The sequence below is a fragment of the Lonchura striata genome, chromosome 6 (assembly GCF_050655825.1).
Source record: "Lonchura striata isolate lonStrDom1 chromosome 6, ASM5065582v1, whole genome shotgun sequence".
NCBI lineage: Eukaryota > Metazoa > Chordata > Aves > Passeriformes > Estrildidae > Lonchura > Lonchura striata.
The window spans coordinates 34,370,487-34,390,984 of NC_140708.1; the positions used below are offsets into that span (position 1 = coordinate 34,370,487).

General features: G+C 37.8%; 2 protein-coding genes across 6 annotated transcripts in view; one reads left to right on the forward strand and one right to left on the reverse strand.

Annotated features, from left to right (window-relative positions):
- The first annotated feature begins 21 nt into the window (after window positions 1-21).
- On the forward strand, window positions 22-18,023 carry ENO4 (enolase 4). 4 transcript variants are annotated; one of them, XR_014956184.1, is made up of 14 exons: window positions 22-172; window positions 1,253-1,381; window positions 2,556-2,746; window positions 3,593-3,747; window positions 5,369-5,538; window positions 5,751-5,882; window positions 7,281-7,346; window positions 8,201-8,248; window positions 10,057-10,224; window positions 11,409-11,534; window positions 13,802-13,997; window positions 14,923-14,990; window positions 15,523-16,109; window positions 17,444-18,023. XR_014956184.1 is itself a non-coding variant. In XM_077784510.2 (14 exons), exons 1-14 carry the CDS (start codon window positions 38-40, stop codon window positions 17,530-17,532), a joined length of 1,791 nt encoding a protein of 596 aa, XP_077640636.2. In that variant the 5' UTR covers window positions 22-37; the 3' UTR covers window positions 17,533-18,023. The 4 variants fall into 4 exon arrangements, 3 of the variants coding, with proteins under 3 accessions (XP_077640636.2, XP_085439023.1, XP_085439024.1); XM_077784510.2 differs by having other exon boundaries at window positions 15,523-15,640; XM_085582897.1 differs by lacking the exon at window positions 8,201-8,248 and having other exon boundaries at window positions 15,523-15,640.
- A 235-nt stretch (window positions 18,024-18,258) lies between these two features.
- The window catches only part of SHTN1 (shootin 1), a 55,021-nt gene continuing 52,781 nt past the window's right edge, over window positions 18,259-20,498 (reverse strand). For both annotated transcript variants that reach the window (XM_021537277.3, XM_085582895.1), the window contains exon 17: window positions 18,259-20,175. In XM_021537277.3, the coding sequence (XP_021392952.3) occupies window positions 19,965-20,175 (211 nt within the window). In that variant the 3' untranslated portion in view covers window positions 18,259-19,964. The remainder of the gene's footprint in view (window positions 20,176-20,498) is intronic.

The window sequence follows — 20,498 nt, forward strand, 5'->3', positions numbered from 1 at the left end:
CCCGGCTCCGTTGCCCGGCAGCGGCCGCAGCGCCGCGATGGAGGCGGGCGAGCGGCGGCGGCTGCGGCGGGAGGCGGCTGAGTATTACCGAGGGCAGCGGGTGCCGGAGCGGATGGAGGACGTGCTGAACGCCCTGTTCCCGCTGCCCCCCGCGGATCTCTACGGGGAGCTGGTAGCGCGGGGTGCGGGAGCCGCCGGGCGGGGCCGGAGCTGTGAGGGCGCCCGCCGTGCCCGCTCCGGGCTCTGCCCTCAGCCCGGGCCTCAGTGTCTCTGTGGTGGCAATTCAGGGGTTGTCCCCTGGCCCGGGCAAGCATTGCCGTGGTTCTGGGTTTGTGGCCGTGGCAGCTGGGTGCTGTGCTGGCCGGGCTTCACAAAAACAAAGTATTGCACAGACGGAGTGCTGTTTGTCCCTAACAAAAGTGCTGCTCGGCAGCGATGACTCCCTGGCCAGCGGCTGTTCACTCTGCGGCTGCTCCTGGCTAGCAAATGGGCCCCACTGGAAGGGTCAAGAATCAGACCAATTTTATCTGTTCCCACTTGGCAAGGTGTTGTTGATAGTAGTCATAATGAAACTTCATCTGGAATTGCCAATACTAGAAATAGTGAGCAGAAAAAAAAAAAAAAAGAAAAAAGATTTCTAGTATGGTCTTTGATGGGAGAGCAGCTGTGGAATGGAAATATTTAATTCCATTTTACACTGTTTCCCATCTCCCAGTGTTTTGCATCATCAGTGGAAGGGGCTGGAACTGGTAACACCTTTCCTTGCTTTGCTTGGTAGTTGACGTGTTCCCCTTCTTCATAGCCCCAAGGGTTTCGTACTTTCCCCATTTGGTAACCTGTGGTTTGGTGACTCTCCAATTACCAGATTAAATAATGAAACTAGTAAGGAAGTATGTAGAAACCTCAGGTAAAAACATAATCTTTTTTCTAAATCAACATTAGATCATTAAATCATCATTTATTAACTACGAACACAGACCCAAATATGATATAATATTATGATAGTTCATCAGGCCAAATAAAGACCATGGTGGAAGAAGAATGAGGACTCTGCCTACCAGAAGTCATGGTTTCCACTTCCTCTCAAAGCTTGCTGGAACATATCAATAATAGAATAATAGAATATCCTGGGTTGGAAGAGATCCATAATGGATTTGTTTAGTGGTGGATTTTATTGTAAGGTATTTCATAGAATAAAAGCCTCATTGCCTGGAAATTGACTTTTAATTGAGTTCTTTCTCTTTCATTTAAGGCTAACTACTTTTCTAAATTTTCAAAAGCTCCCGTAATATGCAAATTAGTTGGAAGAAAAGTTCTTGATGGAGTTGGTCAGCCAACACTAGAAGTGGAAATATACTGTACAGTTAAAAACTATGAGAAGGTATGAGCTGCTTTTGTTTTATTTATTTTATTAGGACAATATCCAGGAGAGGTACTATTCTTCTCACGTCCTAAGGAACATTTTATTTTCCATCTTTATGACAAGGCATAAATCCCAGTTGAGTGTTGTAACTTGGGAAAAAAAAGTGTTGTGAAAAGTTAGACAGTGGCAGCAGCTATGAAAGCTTTATTTTCTAGGAATTAGACAATATTTTGTGAGTAGGATCTGATAGATATCTCTGTATATTAATTTTTTTTATCTTAATGATCATGTAGGTTTTCCTTATACTCCATTTCACTTTCATTTCACCTTTTTCTTTAATTTTCAGATTTTTCTATTTCTCTTTGTGACACTTTCAGAAAAATACAAGTGAAAAACAGTATAGATAGAGGCACTTCTTTTACACTGAGCTAATAGGGTGACAGTAAAGTCAAACATACTCATTTAGTACCTGCAGTGCAGAATTGATGGCTCATCTCTTCCCCAACCTGAAATATTCAAACTACATCTTTGCAGCTCTAGCTATTGTGGAGTAATTATTTCTACTTTCCCTCAGCTGAACTCTGGTTCACTTAATTCTTGAATTACATAGATATTCACAGGAAATAAAGTTAATACTGTTAGTGCAGGCAACTGTGGGAAATTTGTAAATTGTGTCTTCCTTAAGTGAATTTTCTTAATATCATTTGTTGTTAATCAGTACAGAAAGATAGGTCTGAATTATCTAAGCAAGACAAAAGTAATTGATTATGAGGGATGGCATTAAGCATGAATGCTGAAGAATCATGGTACAACAGGCTACCAACAGCTGCAATAAAAGGTGTCCTAATGATTGTATGGTCCTTAAAATAACTCCATTCTGTTCTGATAGCATAATATGTGTATAAAGCAGACCTGTCAGAGGGTTTTTGCCTATGTAGTTATAATTTTAGGTCAAAAAGCTTGAATAATGTCTGCAATTACTAAAGTGTAAGAGCCTAAAAAGAAGGTGCTGGATGAAAAAAGACAAGTGGAGCAAATAGATTTGGAGATATGTACTTGTAGAGTTGGTAAGGGGATACCTCTTAGTCTTTCAAATGTCATTTCCAAGTTAGAAATTAAATAGTATTTTTAATCTTTTACATTGTTTTGGTTTTGGTGGTATTTTTTTGTTGGGTTATTTTTTTTTCCCCAGAGGATTTGTTCAACTGTAATGGCTACTCATTCTCAAATACCTGAAAATGCTTTACCTGAAACAATTGAAGCTGATGCAAAAGAAAGAAATGACTCTGTTCATACTGCTGTGCAATGGGTCAATGAAGCACTGAACACAATGTTAAGGGACTTGGACCCTACTGACCAGTGTCAAGCAGATAAGATGCTTGGGTAGGTCTTGCATATTATGAAAATGATTTCATTTGAATATTTTAAATATTCACCATTAATTTATATTGTAATGAAAGACATATCTAATATTAACTGTTTTCTAATTTTTAAAAAGCTATTTTTAGGCTATAATGTCTGTCTCAGACTCATTTCACTACATTATTGGCTGCTATTCATAATTATGATATAAAAAGCATGCTGTTTTGGGCTGCAACACTGAACACAGACTGTAGCACACAGACCTAATTGCTTTCCACGTGGATTTGGGGAAACCTTGGTAATGGGAATAAGGACTCAGTTGGAAAGTGGGTCTAAATAAGATTTTAATGCATTGTTTGCACTACTTTATGTATCTCACTCAGTTTGCCTGGATTGGCTTTATGTGATCCATGGGTGAAGATTTCACTTCATGCATGTAATTGAAATTCAGCCACCTCTGAGTTTGCAGCCACACAATAGCCACTGTACAACTCACCTATTGTCTTAACCCAGGCCAGGCTGAAGGATGTCATGAAGCTATGACAGCATCTGTTAGTACCCATGCAAAGGAAATAAATCCTTCATGCTCAGCTGACCTTCAAACCAGAGTGATTTACAAAGCTTGTACCAAGGTTTGAGATCGTTGTGGTCCTTTTTATTTACTCAGTGCTGCAGATGGCTACCAAAAAAGAATGATGTGATAAAAGTATGGACTTCTCCAGCTCCACACAGGGAATCTATGGCAGAAGCTCAAACACAAGCACTTAATCTACCTCCTAGCATGTTCTTTAGCCTGCATCACATCTACCTATTTGTCATGTGTCTAACAAATTTTTGACCCAGTAATTTTTATGCATCCTCCCTCAGTGAATATTTTGCAAACAAGATAGAAGAAAAAAAGAAAATTGAAAAGGAAGAAGAAGAAAAAAAAAAGGCAGAAGAAGAAGCAGCGAAAGCCACTCATGCCTCTCCTTCGTGCCCTTCAGCCTCACCACCTAAGCAAAAAAAGGGAGGAAAAACAGGTTTTACTTCATTTAATTTTAATATCTTTTGCAATATAGATATTGGTAAAGGTCCTAAAAGACATCCTGTCTCATCTTCAAAGGGTTTGGTTACTCTCTCCTGACCTTTTTGATCACAGTAGTTTCTGCAGTAAAATGAGGGAGGGGAAAAATACAGTTTCCTCATCGTTCACAAGCATTGGTTGAACAGTTTCTGCCTTTGTTTTACAGTTGGTTTAGACAGGAGGTTATTATTCTTCAGAGTGAGGAATAAGAATGGAGGAGGATGCAAATGAAGAATGAAAATGATAAGGAAAGAAAAGGAAATCATAGAACTGAGTAGTAAAAATGAAATAGAATTAAGATAGAAGATGAAAACAATTGAAAGAAGAAAGTTCCTTCTAACACTGAGAAAAGGAGGAAATACAGAGAAAAGAAAAAAGAAAAAAGAAGAGGGTGAGATGGGAGTGAGGGGTAGTATAGATTAAAAGGAAGTAAGCAAACATTTTACTAGAGGAAGAAGGAAAAAATGGTGTGAGACTAGAAAAACAGGTGAGACTACACAGCCAAAACCAAACAACCCAAAGAAAAAGACACCATATGTTATCTACATCTATACATTAAACTCAGACAAAAAAGGGTGGTTGTCATTTGTTGGAAGGGCAGAAAATGTTGGCAAATTATTATTTCTTATAAGTTTAGCTGCAACTATCATATACTGTCAGTAAAAAAACCTCCCACTTCATATGTTGGATGTGTGCACAGTAAGTTCACCTTTCGCCTGAAATTTAACTTCTGCAGTTGTCAGGTACTTGCAGATATCATCATGGTGTCTTTGATATTTGAGACAAGCTTCTGCTGATACATCTATTATGTGTTTTTACTAATTGTGGCATTGACTGTAACATTATTGTTATACTCATATATATATATTGTTATACCTGACAATTTGGAGCAAATATCAAACAGTCCCCTGTGCATTGGTTCTTGGGAATCAGATCAATTATTGCAGCTTCAGCAGGTGCTCCCTGTAAGTGTTCATGTAAGCACTATAGGCAATAAATATGGTAGTGGGAACTGCTTGGTTTAAAGCATTTTGTACAAAGTTATTGTATCTGAAAGGGAAAGAAATCCTTATGAAAATGTAATGTGTAATAATTAAAAGACTGTTTTCCCTTTGGGAATTCCAATTGTAATACACCTGAGTTTTTCTCACATTATTAGAAGAAAACAAGTATTTGTACTCCCAATCAGGTTATAATGTTGTCTTTCATTTTTTATACAAAATCTGAGCATTTGAAGAGTGTAATCAAGAAAACATGCTTTTGAAAAGAGCCTGAAAATGATATACTGTTGTTGGATTCAAACACAGACAAATAAAAATACATATTTCAGTGACTGAAAGATCTCAAAAAGAAACAGACTTGAAATGCGTTTGAAACTAGAGTGAGGACAGGTGCTCTTCTTACTTGTAAGGTCATTCCATATAAAACAGCTGACACAATTACGTTTTAAAAAATAAATTATTTTTAGTGCATTGAGTACACACTGAAATGACAATACCATATTTACTCACATAACTCTGATCCACAAGCATATATTTAGAACCAAGAAAATGTTTAGCTCCTACTCTGTGTTGTAGGAAAGAAGGTGTCAGCAGAAGTGAATCCCATCCCACCTGCAGAACCTGCTGAACCAGTGCTGCGTGGCAGCTTGGCCATTGGGGGAACATCACTTGCCATAGCAAAGGCTGGGGCCACCATTAGCCGTGTCCCGTTGTACTTACATACTGCACTGCTGAAACACAATCAGGTACGTGTGGCTTTTGCCATTTGGTTTATTTCATCCCATTACCATAATTATTGCAGCCACTTGTGACAATTTTATTAAATTTGCCTCATGGAATGTACCCATAACACCATTGCCTGTGTTAACAGCTTCTGAGCCCTGTAAAATAACTAAACTATATAAGAAATTATTTTAATTTTTACATTTTTATTTTCACCTGCCACTCCCAATTACAGGAGTCACCTAAAGAAATGACTCTACCACTCCCAATGGTAACTGTGTTGAACTGTGAGAAAAAATTACCTACAAAACTGAAATTAGTCAAAGAAGTTATGCTTATACCACCAGTTGAGTTATCACTCCAGCAGGTACTGTTTCCTTTTTTTAAATAGATGTATTCTATAGACACCACACTAACTACATTTGTACATAAGTATATAAGTCTTTTCAATATAGTCCTTACAAACTATATTTTTCATTTTTTGTTAGCTTACAAGGCCAAAGTTTTAACAGATGTTAATGCAGAATTATAACACTAATAACATTATATTAAATAAAAATATGATTTAAAAGAAGAACCATGAAGACTTAAGTTTAAAATGGATGTTTGTATAGAGGAAAAAATCAGTGCATTGACGAAGATGTCAAGGAATTGTGTTACACAATAATTGATCTTGCATGAATAGATTATACGTATTAGCAGTTGTTTGATACAGCATAGAAAACAACAAAGCCCATAACAAATTCACAGGAAAGAAGGAAATATTTGGGAGTAAGTTGCTTTAAAATGAAATTGTGATGCTAGAAGGGAATACAAAGAGCGAGAAGGATGGGTGAGACAGATGGGATCAGCCCTCTCTCTTTTTGTTTAGCCATGCGTTGCATTAAAGAATGTATCTGCACAAGATGCCTCCATTAGGGCTGTGATTTCTAATTTGTGTGCTGCTGACCTGAACAAATAGCTGAGCTCGATTCTCTTTCTTTTTGCTTTTCCTTTAACTTTCCTGGATTGTCCCCCGGAGCTGTTAACAAGGTCACTAATTCTGCCCCATTCAAAGCCAGGATGCCTCCCAGTGCCCATGGGAGAGGAGCAAGGTGTGCACTGCAGTGCAGAGCTCGAAGCTGTTTGTCCTGTGCTGTTGCCAGCTGTGACAGACTTCTGCCCCCTTCAGTATTCCTTTACTGGCTCAATTTGAGAAAATCTGAAATGTCCTTTACAAAGTTCACGCTCAACATTTACTAGCTCAGCTGAAGAGGAAAAAGAGCCTTGCATTAAAAGCAATGAATTCATTTAATTGGAGTGTTGCCCAATGTTTAAAATCAAGACAGTGACTTTTTTTTCCTGCTCCTTGGAAGTATTCTGAAGGTAAATGCACTCAGTCTTGTAAGAGTTTAGGAAGTCTTAAGCAGAGCCACAATTAGGAACAGAGATTATCACCTTCCCACTTCTTAGATATAAATGCAGACCCAGATATTTTTTACTCGTTAGGTATCTGAAGGGATACTTTTGAGGTGGGGACTGCTTTCCTTGACATCCCATAATCAAATACTCCTGCTCATTCCAGTGCTAGTAACCCTTTATAGTTGGACGTGACTGCATTTTGTGGATGGAGAGATTGTGTTAAGGAATCTGTTATGGTTTGGGCTTTTTTGAAGACTTTATATTTAAATTTGCATTTTGAATAAGGGTTGTCTCTCTTCTGATTCAAGCTGCTAAAATGTATTAATATAACTTTCTTTTGAAGTTGACTGTTATTTAATTTCAGGGCATAGAAAGAGTTCTGGATATTCAGAAAGAAATCACAAGACTGTTTGAGTCTCCAGCCAAAAGGGTACAGTAAGAAATGTGTTCTTACAATGAGACATACTTCATTTGATCTTTTTACTACTCTTATCCTTTCAAACATCCACATGGAACACTTAGCCTGTTACAAGTTCATGACACAGAACAGAGAATGTATTTCTCTGACAGATTAATAAAACATTGGCCATTTGGTGATACTAAACTAGAAAATGTAGAACAAATCATTGTTCTAAGCATAAGGCTTTCTGTTTACCTGAAGAAATATACTGGGAGTGAATGGTATCAGTGGCCATATACAATACATATTGTGACCTTGCTACACCTCTCACATAGAACATATTTTATTCCAGGTACTACTGCTGTAGCAGTAAATCAGTCTTGATGTGTGCATCTGCTTTTTGGAAAGCAATGTTGTTGTGTTTGTCCAAGTACAGAGTCTAGATTCTCATTTTTGAGATCCACTGTATTTTTGATGGGCTGGAGAATGTCTTAAAAAACAAATGATGGTTGGACAGATGTCCACATAGAAACAAACATTTTAAATTAGTAATCACCACAAAATAAAATTATTTCCTAACTGAAATATTTGGTCTCTTTTGACCAAATTTCAGTCAACTTTCCTTTCCTTTCCTTTCCTTTCCTTTCCTTTCCTTTCCTTTCCTTTCCTTTCCTTTCCTTTCCTTTCCTTTCCTTTCCTTTCCTTTCCTTTCCTTTCCTTTCCTTTCCTTTCCTTTCCTTTCCTTTCCTTTCCTTTCCTTTCCTTTCCTTTCCTTTCCTTTCCTTTCCTTTCCTTTCCTTTCCTTTTCTCTTTTCTTTTTTCTTTACTTTGTCATCTTTGTATTTTTCCATTGAATTTATTTCTATATTCTTTCACTCCAACAGCTTGGTTCACAAGGAGACACTAGGAAAGGAAAACCACAAAAAGCTCCGGTAAGAAAAGAGATTTTAACTCTAAGTTTTCAACAAGGTATTAAGAGCAGCAGGAAACTTAAAATGTTTTTAAGAAAGGAAGCATTAATCTACATCACCATTTTGGAAAGGTCAAAGCAAGACTTAAATGTTCCAAATGCTCATATTCTACATAATAAATTCTTCTGACTATACCTTCCCTTTGGGGCAGTAGAGGAAATAGGGGGAAATTTCTGGGATCTGATAATTTTTCTCATCTAGAAATCCTGGTAATTTATCCAAATGAACATTTTTCAGGCCTGTAGCACCAGCAGAGAACTTTTGATCATGTAGACCATAAAACTGTTACCTGGTAGATTTGTGGATTGTGCTGTTTCCTAACCCTTGGAGCAAACTCCCCTCTGGATCCTGCTGCATTCAGTGCCCAGGCCCAGTCTGAGGTTATAGATAATGGCAGATACAAACCAGTAGCTAAAGGGCAGCACTCACAATATAGCACAGGACATTATTTTGTATGGCTCAAATGATCTTTTTTATCCCTTCAAAATTGGTAGTTTGTTGATAAGTTTTCCAAGTAGTGGGATCAAATGCCATGCAGGTTTTCCTCTTCATTCTGAGGTGATTTAAATATTATCAGATGAGAATCATTACTGTTGTGAAGTATAAAAAAGAAAGGATCAACAAAAGCTTTCCTATTTTATTGTTGCTAGAACAACAAAAACTCATCATCATTAAGATGCTGGCCAATGTTTTCCTGGTGGGTAGTTTCCATATCAGTACCACAATATGTACTGCAATCATAAGGTACAATATTTCTGTAAGATTTACACAAGGAAACAAAGCATTAGATTCTCTGGAAAAAAATTCCATTTATTTCAGTAGGAGAAAACTACAGGAGACAGTAATGAAACTGAATTTAAAACTGATGAAGGCACCATGTTACTTTGAACTTTTTTGTGAGGGGAAAAAAGGAGAAATTACAAAGTAGGCAGTGAAAAATAACTTATTTAGGTTAAGGAAGTGAAAACTAAACAGAGAAAAAAAATTTTTATACAGATAGACAATGCTTTTAATAGAATATATCAAGGCACAGCATATGGACATCTTGAAAACCACATGAAACTTCAGATTTAACCTCTATCTGAAGTGCAGGAAGACTGCAGCATCTTTTGCTGTCTATTGGTGCATCTTTATAATCCAAAATTCCCAGACTTCACAATTAAAAACCATTGTTTGGAAAACCTACAGAAATACTGACAACAGAAGAAAATACATGAAATATTTGCTCAATATTTGCAAACATAGCTGATGGCCAGTAATACTGTCCCTGAAGCAGACGACAGTGTGCAGCTGGGCTGGAGGTATTTCCCCTCTATGAAATTTGTTCCTTCTGGAAGTCTTGGGGTATTCTTGAGGTTTCTTGAATCCTCCCCAGAGTCAATATCAATGTTGTAGTTGAGGATTAAAAGCTATTTAGAAGTGGAGGATATGTTTTTGTGGAAAAGGTTGGTCCATAGTACCACAGCATTTATGGCAACCCAGTGGTTGTTAAGAGTGCCTTTAATACAATTTTTTAAACCAATGCTAGCCCTACAAGACTGAGATCTGCATGACTAGACCTACTTCCAAGGACTATTGCTCTCTACTCATTAGCACTTTCCTAATTCCTCTTTCCTAGGGAATTGTCCTTACAGCTGCTAAGGAGATTTCTGAGAACAAATCTATAATTTGATGACTAAATGCAAACTGAAATGACAATGAAAGAAACCTCTTAAATATGTATAAAATACAGGTGTGTAAATAAAATGAATATTTTGTTCTGCTTTCAGCCACCACCCTTAAAAAGAATATCACATTTAGGCTGCCTGACAATAGGATATGATAATCTAGAACAACTACTACTCCAATTGCAAACAGCTTGCAACAATATAGGTCTGGAGCTGGGAATAGACATGTACTTAGCAATAAATTTTGCTGCTCATGAATTAATGGATTATGTAAGTTATTTTTCAATTTTTATTTTCTTGGGTTTTAAAATAAATGTAGCTGTTTGTTAACATCATTAATATGTTGCAAACTCACCTACAAGCTCCTAACTCTTTTTTTTAAGGTAGCAATCAAGCAAACAGAAAAAATTATCTCTGCATTTATAAATTCTGGCTGAATCTGCTTGGTTTTCCATTATATTAAGCTACATCTCTTTTTTTCTTCAAGCTATCCTAACATCTGCTTGTATTTTTACTATGATAGCTTTATATACACATTAGTGCCCATCTCATTGTGCATCAACATTAATTTTTTAACTTCAGTTTTTTAATGTTTTTATTTGACAAAATCTATCTCCTGACAAAGTCTTACAGTTCTTGCCCCTTATTCCAAGATCAAGCAGGTTTTTCTCTAAGCAGAAAAAGAAACTTCCAATTCTATTTAGTACCTCATGAGCTTTTGTGTGTTTGGGTGTTCTGTAGTGCCAAAGCTTCCATTACCAATATATTTTGTGAAAGCAGTTGCTCTCCTGGCTGTGATATCTGTATCCTGTACCAGAATGTGCAAAATCTTAACTATTGAATTACCAGTAATTCTGTAACTTTCTGTTAAAGCCACTAAAGCAGTGGATATCCTGGCACAGTCTCACAGCTTGCTCTTAAAATTCCTCCCAGGCTGCAGTTTGTGCTTCCCAGAATGATGAGTCTATTTTTTATTTTTTTTTGAAAGGGAAAAGAAGCAAGGAAAGGCAGTATCTTGCTTTTGGGCACTGAAGGTGCACCCTTTGCCCCAGCAATATTTTCTTTATGAAAGCGAGGGGAAAAAAACACCTTTTTTTTTAAGAGAAAAATTGTATTTTTTTCACACGAGACTCAATAAAAATGTCGAATATTGCTAACTTCATGCTGCAATGGTGTCAAACTGGCAGCGTTGCCTAGAAAATGCTGAAATAGATCTCTCTTCCTTTGGCAGTGGCATTGTTCAGAGACTTTGGCAGGAGCCCACTGGAACCCACGGTGTCATTTTAGGTAGAGTTTTCTGTAACAATGTGCTGACAACTCAAACACAGAGTGAGGCAGATGAGTGAATGCCTCCTGATTGAAGCACACACAGCCCACTGCCTTTACAGAGATGCATACACTCTGCTTTTTGGGCTCCTACCTTCCCTGTTCATGCTTTTTACTTTGCTTTCTAGGGTAAAGGAAAATACGAAATACTCACTGGAACATTCAAAACTCCTGATGAAATGGTTGCCATGTATGTGGAAATGATTGATAATTTTCCTTTTATTATTGCATTAATAGATCCCTTAAGAAAAGAGGTAAGATACCAAGTGCAGTCCTCTAAAGACTGGTGGTACTCTTCAGTGGCATATCACTGACCTTTTCTCATTTTTACAAAACATATAAAATTAAAAGCTTCTGATTTACAAGTTTTTAAGCACAAAAATATCACTAGAAAATGCATCTAACAATTTCTTTGAATCTATTTTATTGGTAATGTCTAATTTTTTTAGTATTTTTTACGTAATTTCAGATGGAAAATCCTGGCATTGACAGAATATGGTCAGTACACATACCTTAAAGAATTACAAGAATTTGCATTTTTTTATCTGATTCTACTTGTTAAACCACTGTTATTTTGATTACATTTTTGTCTTTACGTACACTATTAAATTATAAGGTGAAATTATAAGGTAAATTTCGAGTGTATTACAAAAAATTGATGTGTAATGCAATATTAATATTAGGCTGGAGAAGCAAACATTTGAACATTCTTGTATATTCAGCCAAAAAATCACCAGAATATGTTATTGCTGCAGTTCTTTGTGATGGATATTTATAACCAAAGTCCTCTCACTGGCAGAATTGCTCGGCAGAATTTTTCAAGTGGGAGTAAGACACACTGCATTTACCTCTGTTATCAAAGTTGGAGGAGTTAATTAGTGTGGCCAATCAACTACAACAATAAAGCACAATAATATTAAGCATGTTATCAAGCTATAGATGAATAAAAGAGATTGTATAACCTTAAATATTCACATTTATACATGAGGTTAAATTTCCATGTGTTAAAAAAAGAATAAAAACTTAATTGCTGGAGAACCTACAGTTGTAGACTGAGATTCTGCAGTTGCACAACTTAATACAAAATTTGCTTTTGGTGTCAAATTTCGCTTTATCTTCTTAAAAATAAACACAGGGAGTTCATTTTCATGAACAAAACACAAAGACTGTGATTGAAGGGAGAAGCAAAGTGATGTTGGCTCTGTGAGTCTGCCCAGTGCCTGCATGAATAATTCTAAAAAAACAATGTACTGCAAAATCCATCTGATTTTGTCCTTAACTGGAACTTTAAATATTCGTTTTTTGCATAACTGTGTTTAGTATTACCTCACTCTGGTTAGCCTTGCCTCCCTGTGTTGTTTCAGTCTGACTCTCTGAATTACCATGTTCCAAAACACCAGGTCATTCTCCACTCCTGCTAGGGCTGCAAACTTCCTTGTGAATTCTTATGAAGGAAAATATTGCAAGATGAGAATCAGCAGGAGAATTACAGCACACAGTGAAGTGCAGTTGGGAACAGAGTACAGAGTTAAGGGAAATGCCTTTTCTTCTCCTCCTCCTCCTCCTCCTCCTCCCAAATCTCCAAGGTTTACCCATGCCACATCTTTGCCCTGATAATTAGATCCTTGAGGATTAGCTCTGGTACCAATTCAATAATTCGTTGCCAGACACCAGACCACTTTGGTGCTTAAATTTTAACATTTGCTCTGGTGTCAAAAACTTCATTTTCTCTTATGCACAGGATTGAAATCCATACAGGAATGGCACCTAATGTTGATTGCAAGCACATAAGTACAAAAAACTGATCCACAGACCAAGAATAACCACTGGCAGAATGATGAAGTAGACATGTTTTTAGTGTGAGAAATTTGCATTCTGTGGATACAAAGCAAGCAAATTAATTTGTAAATTTCTTCTTTAAAATTCTTTACATATCCTTGTCCTTTATTTAGCCTGGACCATGTACCATGTGGACAATACATTAAATAAAGAAAGACACAAAGACCCTGAAAAATGGAGCTTTGCTAGAAAAGAGAGCATTGTATTCTTCTGTTCCCTATGGGTCTTGCCATTGAGCCCATGTCTCCTGTTCATTATTTTATGTTCAAACAACTATGACACTTGAAATACTAACACAAAAATGAGTCATTTGAATAAAACAAGGAAAAATTATTTTATGTTCTATCAAAATGAAGTAAATTTCAAGAGGGAAATCAAAATAGCAGACCCGTACACTTAATTTAATTTAAATATTTTAACTATATTTTTTGCAGATAGTGTTGATTAATTTCAGATTAAAATTTTTGTTTTCTAGCAAAATCTTAAAACTCAAGGAATATCCAAGTGGCATGTTTTTCTTAGGCAGACAGATTTAAAATACAGTATAAAATGTAACATGTTTGTATGAAGGGCATATTTAGGATTAAACCCAGATTATTATTTAATTTTTATCTCCTCAGTTAGAGTTTCCATTCAGTTTAGTTTTTTAAACTCCAGTTGTTTGCTCAATTTGTTTGTGCAGGACAGAGACCAGTGGAGTAGCATCTGTTGTGCCCTTGGTTCCAAATGCTACCTGATTGCTGAAGATGCTGCCACACAAATTTCCAAACTCACAACCGACCAAAACATAAACATAGCAATGTGCAGTGGTGTTGTCCTAAAATACACGAACCAAACCAAGGTGTCAGACCTCATAGAACTCACTGGAGTTCTGCACGGTGAGTCGAGGGGGAAAGGCTGAAACCAAACTCTGCAAGCCACACCTGTAAATATTACGTGTTTTCATTTAATTATCCTAATTAAATAAATTATAATTTAGAAAGCACTTGCCAGAAGAAACTGAAATTCATGTTTTGATTCACAAATCCCTGTCAAGGGCCTTAAACAGCAGTCAAGGCTTCAAGTGCTGTCAGTTAATACACTGTGAATGGTTTGTACGTGGGTGCCCTTTGACACTGCAGCTAAGTGTCATGCAGTTAGATATCAGAATTAAAGAAAATAGGAGAGATGCGAGTAATTAATCTCAATTTTGAATAATTTTAGCATTAATAATTTAAAAATTCAGATGTGCAAACTGTTTAAAATTGAATTTAGATTATTGACTATATATTGTTGAGCCTTTGTTGTAAGTATGAAAAGCCTGTGCAGCTTCATATGTAAAATTTCTCTTTGTATCAGATTTTCTTTATTAATTTTTATACCTGAGGAATAGATGGACAAATTTAATATAGCTTAGTTTTTTTCTTATTCCTTAAAAACACCGACACTCAGTGTATCAAAGCGAGTAAATGGCAACTAAAGATTCCATTCAGTCAGGATGGTAAATTCTCTTTTGAATAGAAGAAAAATAATTACTATAGTGAGGATCACATTTAATATAAATAGCACAGTCTGATCAGACAGATCAGTGAGAGGCAGAGACCAGGACAGGATGTTAGATATTCCCTTATCCATCTGAAAATAAAACAGAACACTAATGTAGCAAACTAAAACAGTTTACATTTTTATCAGGTGGGGTTTACTCCTGTTTTTATTTAAGCTTGGATAGCCCAGGGGTAAAAAAAGAATGAGACATCCAAACAATTTCTGTGTCAAATATATAAAATATACTCTAATGAAGGTGTTCCCTCCCGTTATGTATAGGTCAAAGACGTGTTACCATATTAGGAAGTCCAGATAGAGAATCTTCAGATGAGAGCCTCGTGGATCTGGTAAGTATTGAAAGCTGTTCAATTGCAGAATTGCAAAAATACTGCTTTTAACATGTACTATTTTTTAAGGAGAAAGCCTTTTTGTGCTTGAGAAAGAAACATTTTACAAAATAGGCTTTTTCTAGCGGGTTGGTTTTTTTCCCCACAGAGAGTTGTTATTCTTTTGCGTTTAAAGAGAGCACAGAGGAAATTTGCCAAAGCAGGGAGTATATTCAAAAGTGTGTATGATCCATTTGCTTGCATTAGTTTATAAAAAAACTGTGAGTTACTTACAACATTCCTGCGTAGTAACAACATTTTAAACAAATATCCTTAACACTATTATATTTAATACTCTGCAAATAAAATTTCACTTCATATGCCAGCGAAAATTACTGTTTGCATCCGGCAAGTCTTTCACGGAGAGGTTTTATTTCCCCGTTTTTCTCTGCGGAGAGACGAGGGTGTTAAATCAGACTTGGGACACGGTGTTTAATTTTTGGGAATGACTTCAGTTGGCCGAGTGAGGAGTTTCACCACTCTCTCGTTGCAGGCTGTGGGCCTGGGTGCCAGGTTCCTCAAGTTGGGAGGTCTCTCCCGCGGAGAAAGGGTGGCCAAATACAACCGGCTGCTGGCTATAGAGGAGGAACTGGCCGCGAATGGAGCGCTGCGTACGAGCTTCTTTCTTACTTTGTTTTCAGCCTGCCATGAATACGGGCACAAAGATTGGAGGGAGAATGATTGAAACTGCACCCCAGGAGGGAAGCGGAATCAAAAGGCTATAAATAAGGGCTGACAAAAAAAGCCTAGGATAGCACTTGCCACAATGTATATTGTTGTCCTAATGGATTATCTGTTTACTGAATGTTAAAATAGACCCCTTCTTGAGGAGTAGCCTACATTAAGCTTTTTTTTCCCAGAATTAATTGGTTGGAGTCTTGAAGCCCACGGTGCAAAAGGAACAAAACAAAAAACCGTGCATATAATGTGTCGAAAAGCTGCCAAAATGGAATTTTAGGCCAAATACCCCACCTCCCTCGAGGCCCAGAAACATATATTGCTAACAAAACTTCATTTCACTACCCTCTTTTGTACGTTACATTTCCAGCAAAATGTGTTTGGAAAGCTACAATTGCGTGGGTAAGCCTTAAATAAAATCCAAGAAAACCCCAAGTTGACGATGCACATTCAGCCTTAGCCACTTGTATGCATCTGCCTGCCCGTTTCAGGATCTGCATCTTCTTTTTACACGGTACCAAGGCACTGTTAAATGCTTAACAGTTCATTAGAGCCACTTCTCACTTGCTCAGGTATCAATCAAGCCAGAATAAAGACATGCAGTCTAAAGGGGAGGCAGAGAGACAAGGAGAGGAAGAAAGGAAGGAAAGGGTTTGCAGGAATTGCATTATTCCTAAGAAAAGGAAACACGAAGAAGAATTAAGTCATTTTACCCTCTTGTTTGTTATAATTTCCAGTGCTCTACACATAGGGTAGCAGCACTTGACATGCACACTATAGAACAAAGTTTTTAGTTGAAATGTTTTTAAAATTGAATGTATGTTGAGCTTTTTGAAATCTTCCCCTTGCTCATAACCATTGTAAAACACAGAAACATAGAAATTTTTTTTGTGCTAATAGTTTTGCAGAATGCACTTTTCAAAAATAAGATGATTACAGAACTATGAATTTTAACTGCCTCAGCAGTATTAATATACTGCCTCCTCAAATAATATAGTCTAAGCAAAGGCTCTCGAGTCTGACAAATATTTAGACCTATATCTGATGAAATGAAACGTCAACAATCCCCGACACCGTTAATCACTTGGCAGAAATAAGATCCAGTAGCTAAATCAACAGCAGGGCAGCAGTGAGAGCAGCTCTGAGCTGCATACCAAGCTCCTCATTTGCGGGCTGGAGCTGGGAATAGCCGGGAGAGCCCGAGCCAGGGCACCCGGGGCCATCAGGAGAGCCCCGGGGCCGTGCGGGGCCAGCTCCGGGCTCGGGAGACCGAACCTGGGCTCGGCATTGCCCGCTCGGCTGGGCACACACAGCGGCACCGGCACCGGCACCGGCACCGTGTGTGCGGTGCTAAGGGCAGGGCTGGGGAACGAGTCACAGCTGGGAAAAAGCAGAGAGCTGCTGGTGGCAGGAACAGGGAACTGCTGGTTATGGGACCAACGCTGGGACAGCAGAGTCAGCTGATGGGAACCTGGCAAGAGACCAGTGCAGGGGGAAAACAGAAGGCAGCACGGTGAGATGGTCACTGGAGAAAGGGATGCAGTAAATATCCCAGCTCAGGCTGCAGTGCACCATAAAATCACAGTGTTCCTTCATTTCTAAGCAAAGACCGGACTTTTAAAGGTGTGTCCGGTCTTGTAACCATCATGTGGCATTTTCAAAACATCTCTGTGCACCAGAGCACAACAAACCCCATTACAGCAAACATGAGCTGTTTTTTCCTTCTTCTATTTCAGGTGAAGCAAAACTTGAATTTGTTGATTTTGCTGAAGACTCACAGCCAGAACAACTTCCTGATGTGCTTCCTGCCCCAGAGCAGGATTAGCTGCCTCCACAGCTCTCAGCCAGCCCTGCAGATTCACAGCCTGCCTGCCCAGCTCCCAGAAAACAGCACATTAACTAGGCTGTCATCATTACTTTGGGATAAATTTCTAAGAAAAAAATATTTTACTAAAAAAAGTTACATATTAACATTTGTCACATATTAACTATTTAATAGTTAATATTTATGTCACATATTAACTATTCCTAAATCAATTTCTTTTCAAGCAGTTCAGCCAAATATCTCCAAGAGATTTCAAATACTGGCTTCTCTTTTCCCAGGGCCCATTGCCTTCAGCTGAAACCAAATTAACTGAGCAGTGACTATAGTGTGAAAATACCACAAAATTCTGTGCTGCATTTACAAATTGACAAAACAAACACTGCTGTGTTAAGTCCAAAACTAAATGTTTGTTTTGAGAAAATCAGAATCTCCCTCCATACAAAGAGCAAGCTGTTGACAAACAGTAAAAAAAAAACAAAACAAAACAAAACAAACACCACAAAACAAACAAAAAAAACCACAGACCACCACATTTTACAAAAAAAAGAAGAAAAGGTCTTGAGTGTTATGCTGCTCCATCCCCCCAACCCCTCAGTGCTGCTCTGAGATCCAGCCTGAAAAGAAGATTTTGCTCCATTTGTAGCCCTCAAGACAAGTGCAAACCCCAAATGTTGGGCACAGAGCTGTGACTGGCATCAGTGAGTAACAAGTCAATTCCACAAGGTCTGGGAAACTTGTCAGGAGTCTTTTTAATAAGCAACAATGAAAAGTTGAAGAAATAATTTATGTTCTAGGTAACAAAACAGTTTAAGTAAAAGAAATGCTTCTTGAAAAACTTCTGGGTTTTGCATAATTTGAAAATCTGAACATATAATACAGCAGCAATAATTTCAGGAAAAAATACATATAAGAAATTTTGCATTTTAAGTTCAGTGTAACAGACAACTAAGTAAAAAAATTAACAGCCAGAACCAACTGCCCCCAAGAAATGAAAATATCAGTGAGAGACAAATTTCCCCAAGTTTATGAACTGTATGCAATCCAGTCATTAGATCAAGTCCAAGGTTTTCGTAGCAAACATGCAAAAACCACCAAAATAGATGTGAAGCCACCACACTCATTACTATCATTTTATTTTTAGGAAAAGCACCAGACAGTTGCATGCAGAGCCAAACCAACAAACTCAGAACATTCATCCTTCAATACTATCACTGTTTCAAATAATTAAATAAAAAAGAATCCAAGTGCATTCAAGTACGTGCCCACCCAATTTCAGTTACACCAATCTTTAGGTAAATCCCTGATTCCATTTGTTGATTATAAAAGAATGAGATACTGTGCTGAATTTAAAGAGACTGCAATGGAATGTGAATTGGCAGTGGAGCAAATCAATGATGTTCCTATCTCACCGTTGTCATAGGGAATAAGGGTGGAGGGACACTGGGATTTGTGTTATCAAATACAGACACCTGAAGTGTCACCTCATAAAGAAATTAATGCCACCAGTGTGTGCCAGGTCCAAAGCAAGGGCTCATTTGCTAGCACTGTGAGCTTTCAGCTGGGAGTTCTCAGAATGTTGATGATTCCCAATAACTTGCAGTCCTAGAATGAATCCCAAATGCAGCCCATATCCACTGGAGCCTAAGACAAGTTATTTTTGTGCAGTAAAACAGACTCCAACTGCAGCAGTTCCAAAAGCTGCTGTGTAACATTAAAACAAAACCCAGGAGCAAGTCCTCCTTTGCAAAGCTTTTAACCCAAATGAGTCCCAGTCCCCAAACCCCTGACTCTGGCTATCACTGCCAAAAATCTTGGTACCAGAATGAGATGCTGCACTGCCTCTGCAATTTAGTCTCTGTCCCCTGACAATCTGAGACAGAAGGGTTGTCCTTGTGCTTTTCATTTCCTCCCTATGTGGGGACAGCAGGCAGGGGACCAACAAGATCTTGGTTTAAGCAGGTATCAAAACATTTTTGGAGCAATGTGTCTAAACACATTTTTATTAATAATTAGTAACACCCCCATACTGAAGCTTATGAGGGTGTAATCACTTACAGGGTCTAACCCAAACCTGTCCAGCTCAAGAGGGATGGATGCAAGGGTCTTCTGGCAAGCTTTGGAACAGACCTTCAACAAGGCATCTTCTCAATAAAATAAGAGTTTAAAAAGCCTCTTCAAATCCATTTTTAAAGGTAACTGTCACTATCTAAGAAATTAATACCCATACCTGCAAAATTAAAATGGGAAAGGGATTTTGAGTGACACACAGTTATTTAACACTTCAGTGCATGTAACAAAAGCTGCATACAAAAGACCATTTCAATCTGTAATATTTCTGTCTGGAGTACAGACCGTGGCCCCTAGTAGCACACCTAAGCAATTCACATGTTCAGATAATGATTCCCAAAAGTTACAGCCTTGCAAAGTAACAATTAACAGCTAGAACTATCTGTTTCTTTTATTTTCCCAACGTTAGTTTCTTTATGCTGTGGCTTGCTTTTTTCTTCTTTCACTTTGTTCTGGTTCATGGCATTTTCAGACATTTGATCCCCACTGGTGGACACAGGATCTAAAACTACCACGGATTCTGTCTCTTTTTCACTGCTAGAAGCTTTTCTTGTCAATTCTGTGTGACTAGTTGATCTAGAAGAAAAAGAATAAATATATAAATACAAATGACAGTTCACATAGGCAGAAGAGCATAGAAACACAGAAAAGCATTTCTATTAGTAGCACACATGACTAAGACAGGTCCGCTAAGCTAATAAATAGATGTATGGATTTAACAGCTGTTATATACAGATAGCAGTGCACAAAATCAAACAGTCACATTCCCTCTCCTGGATCATTTGTTAAACCAGGCATGGAAGATAAAAAATGAACTCACAAGGCACTGAAAAATGGCTTCTCCACTTCTCTATCCCAGAGCCACCTGCCTGGGGCTGCACTGCAGGACTGAGGCACAG

Bases quoted from the DNA above. Each gene is read 5' to 3' on its own strand.
- ENO4 (XM_077784510.2), top strand. From the start codon at position 38: ATGGAGGCGGGCGAGCGGCGGCGGCTGCGGCGGGAGGCGGCTGAGTAT. The intron at 7,347-8,200 runs GTACAGTAAGAA...TCACTCCAACAG, and splicing joins TTGAGTCTCCAGCCAAAAGG to CTTGGTTCACAAGGAGACAC. The intron at 13,998-14,922 runs GTGAGTCGAGGG...CGTTATGTATAG, and splicing joins ACTCACTGGAGTTCTGCACG to GTCAAAGACGTGTTACCATA.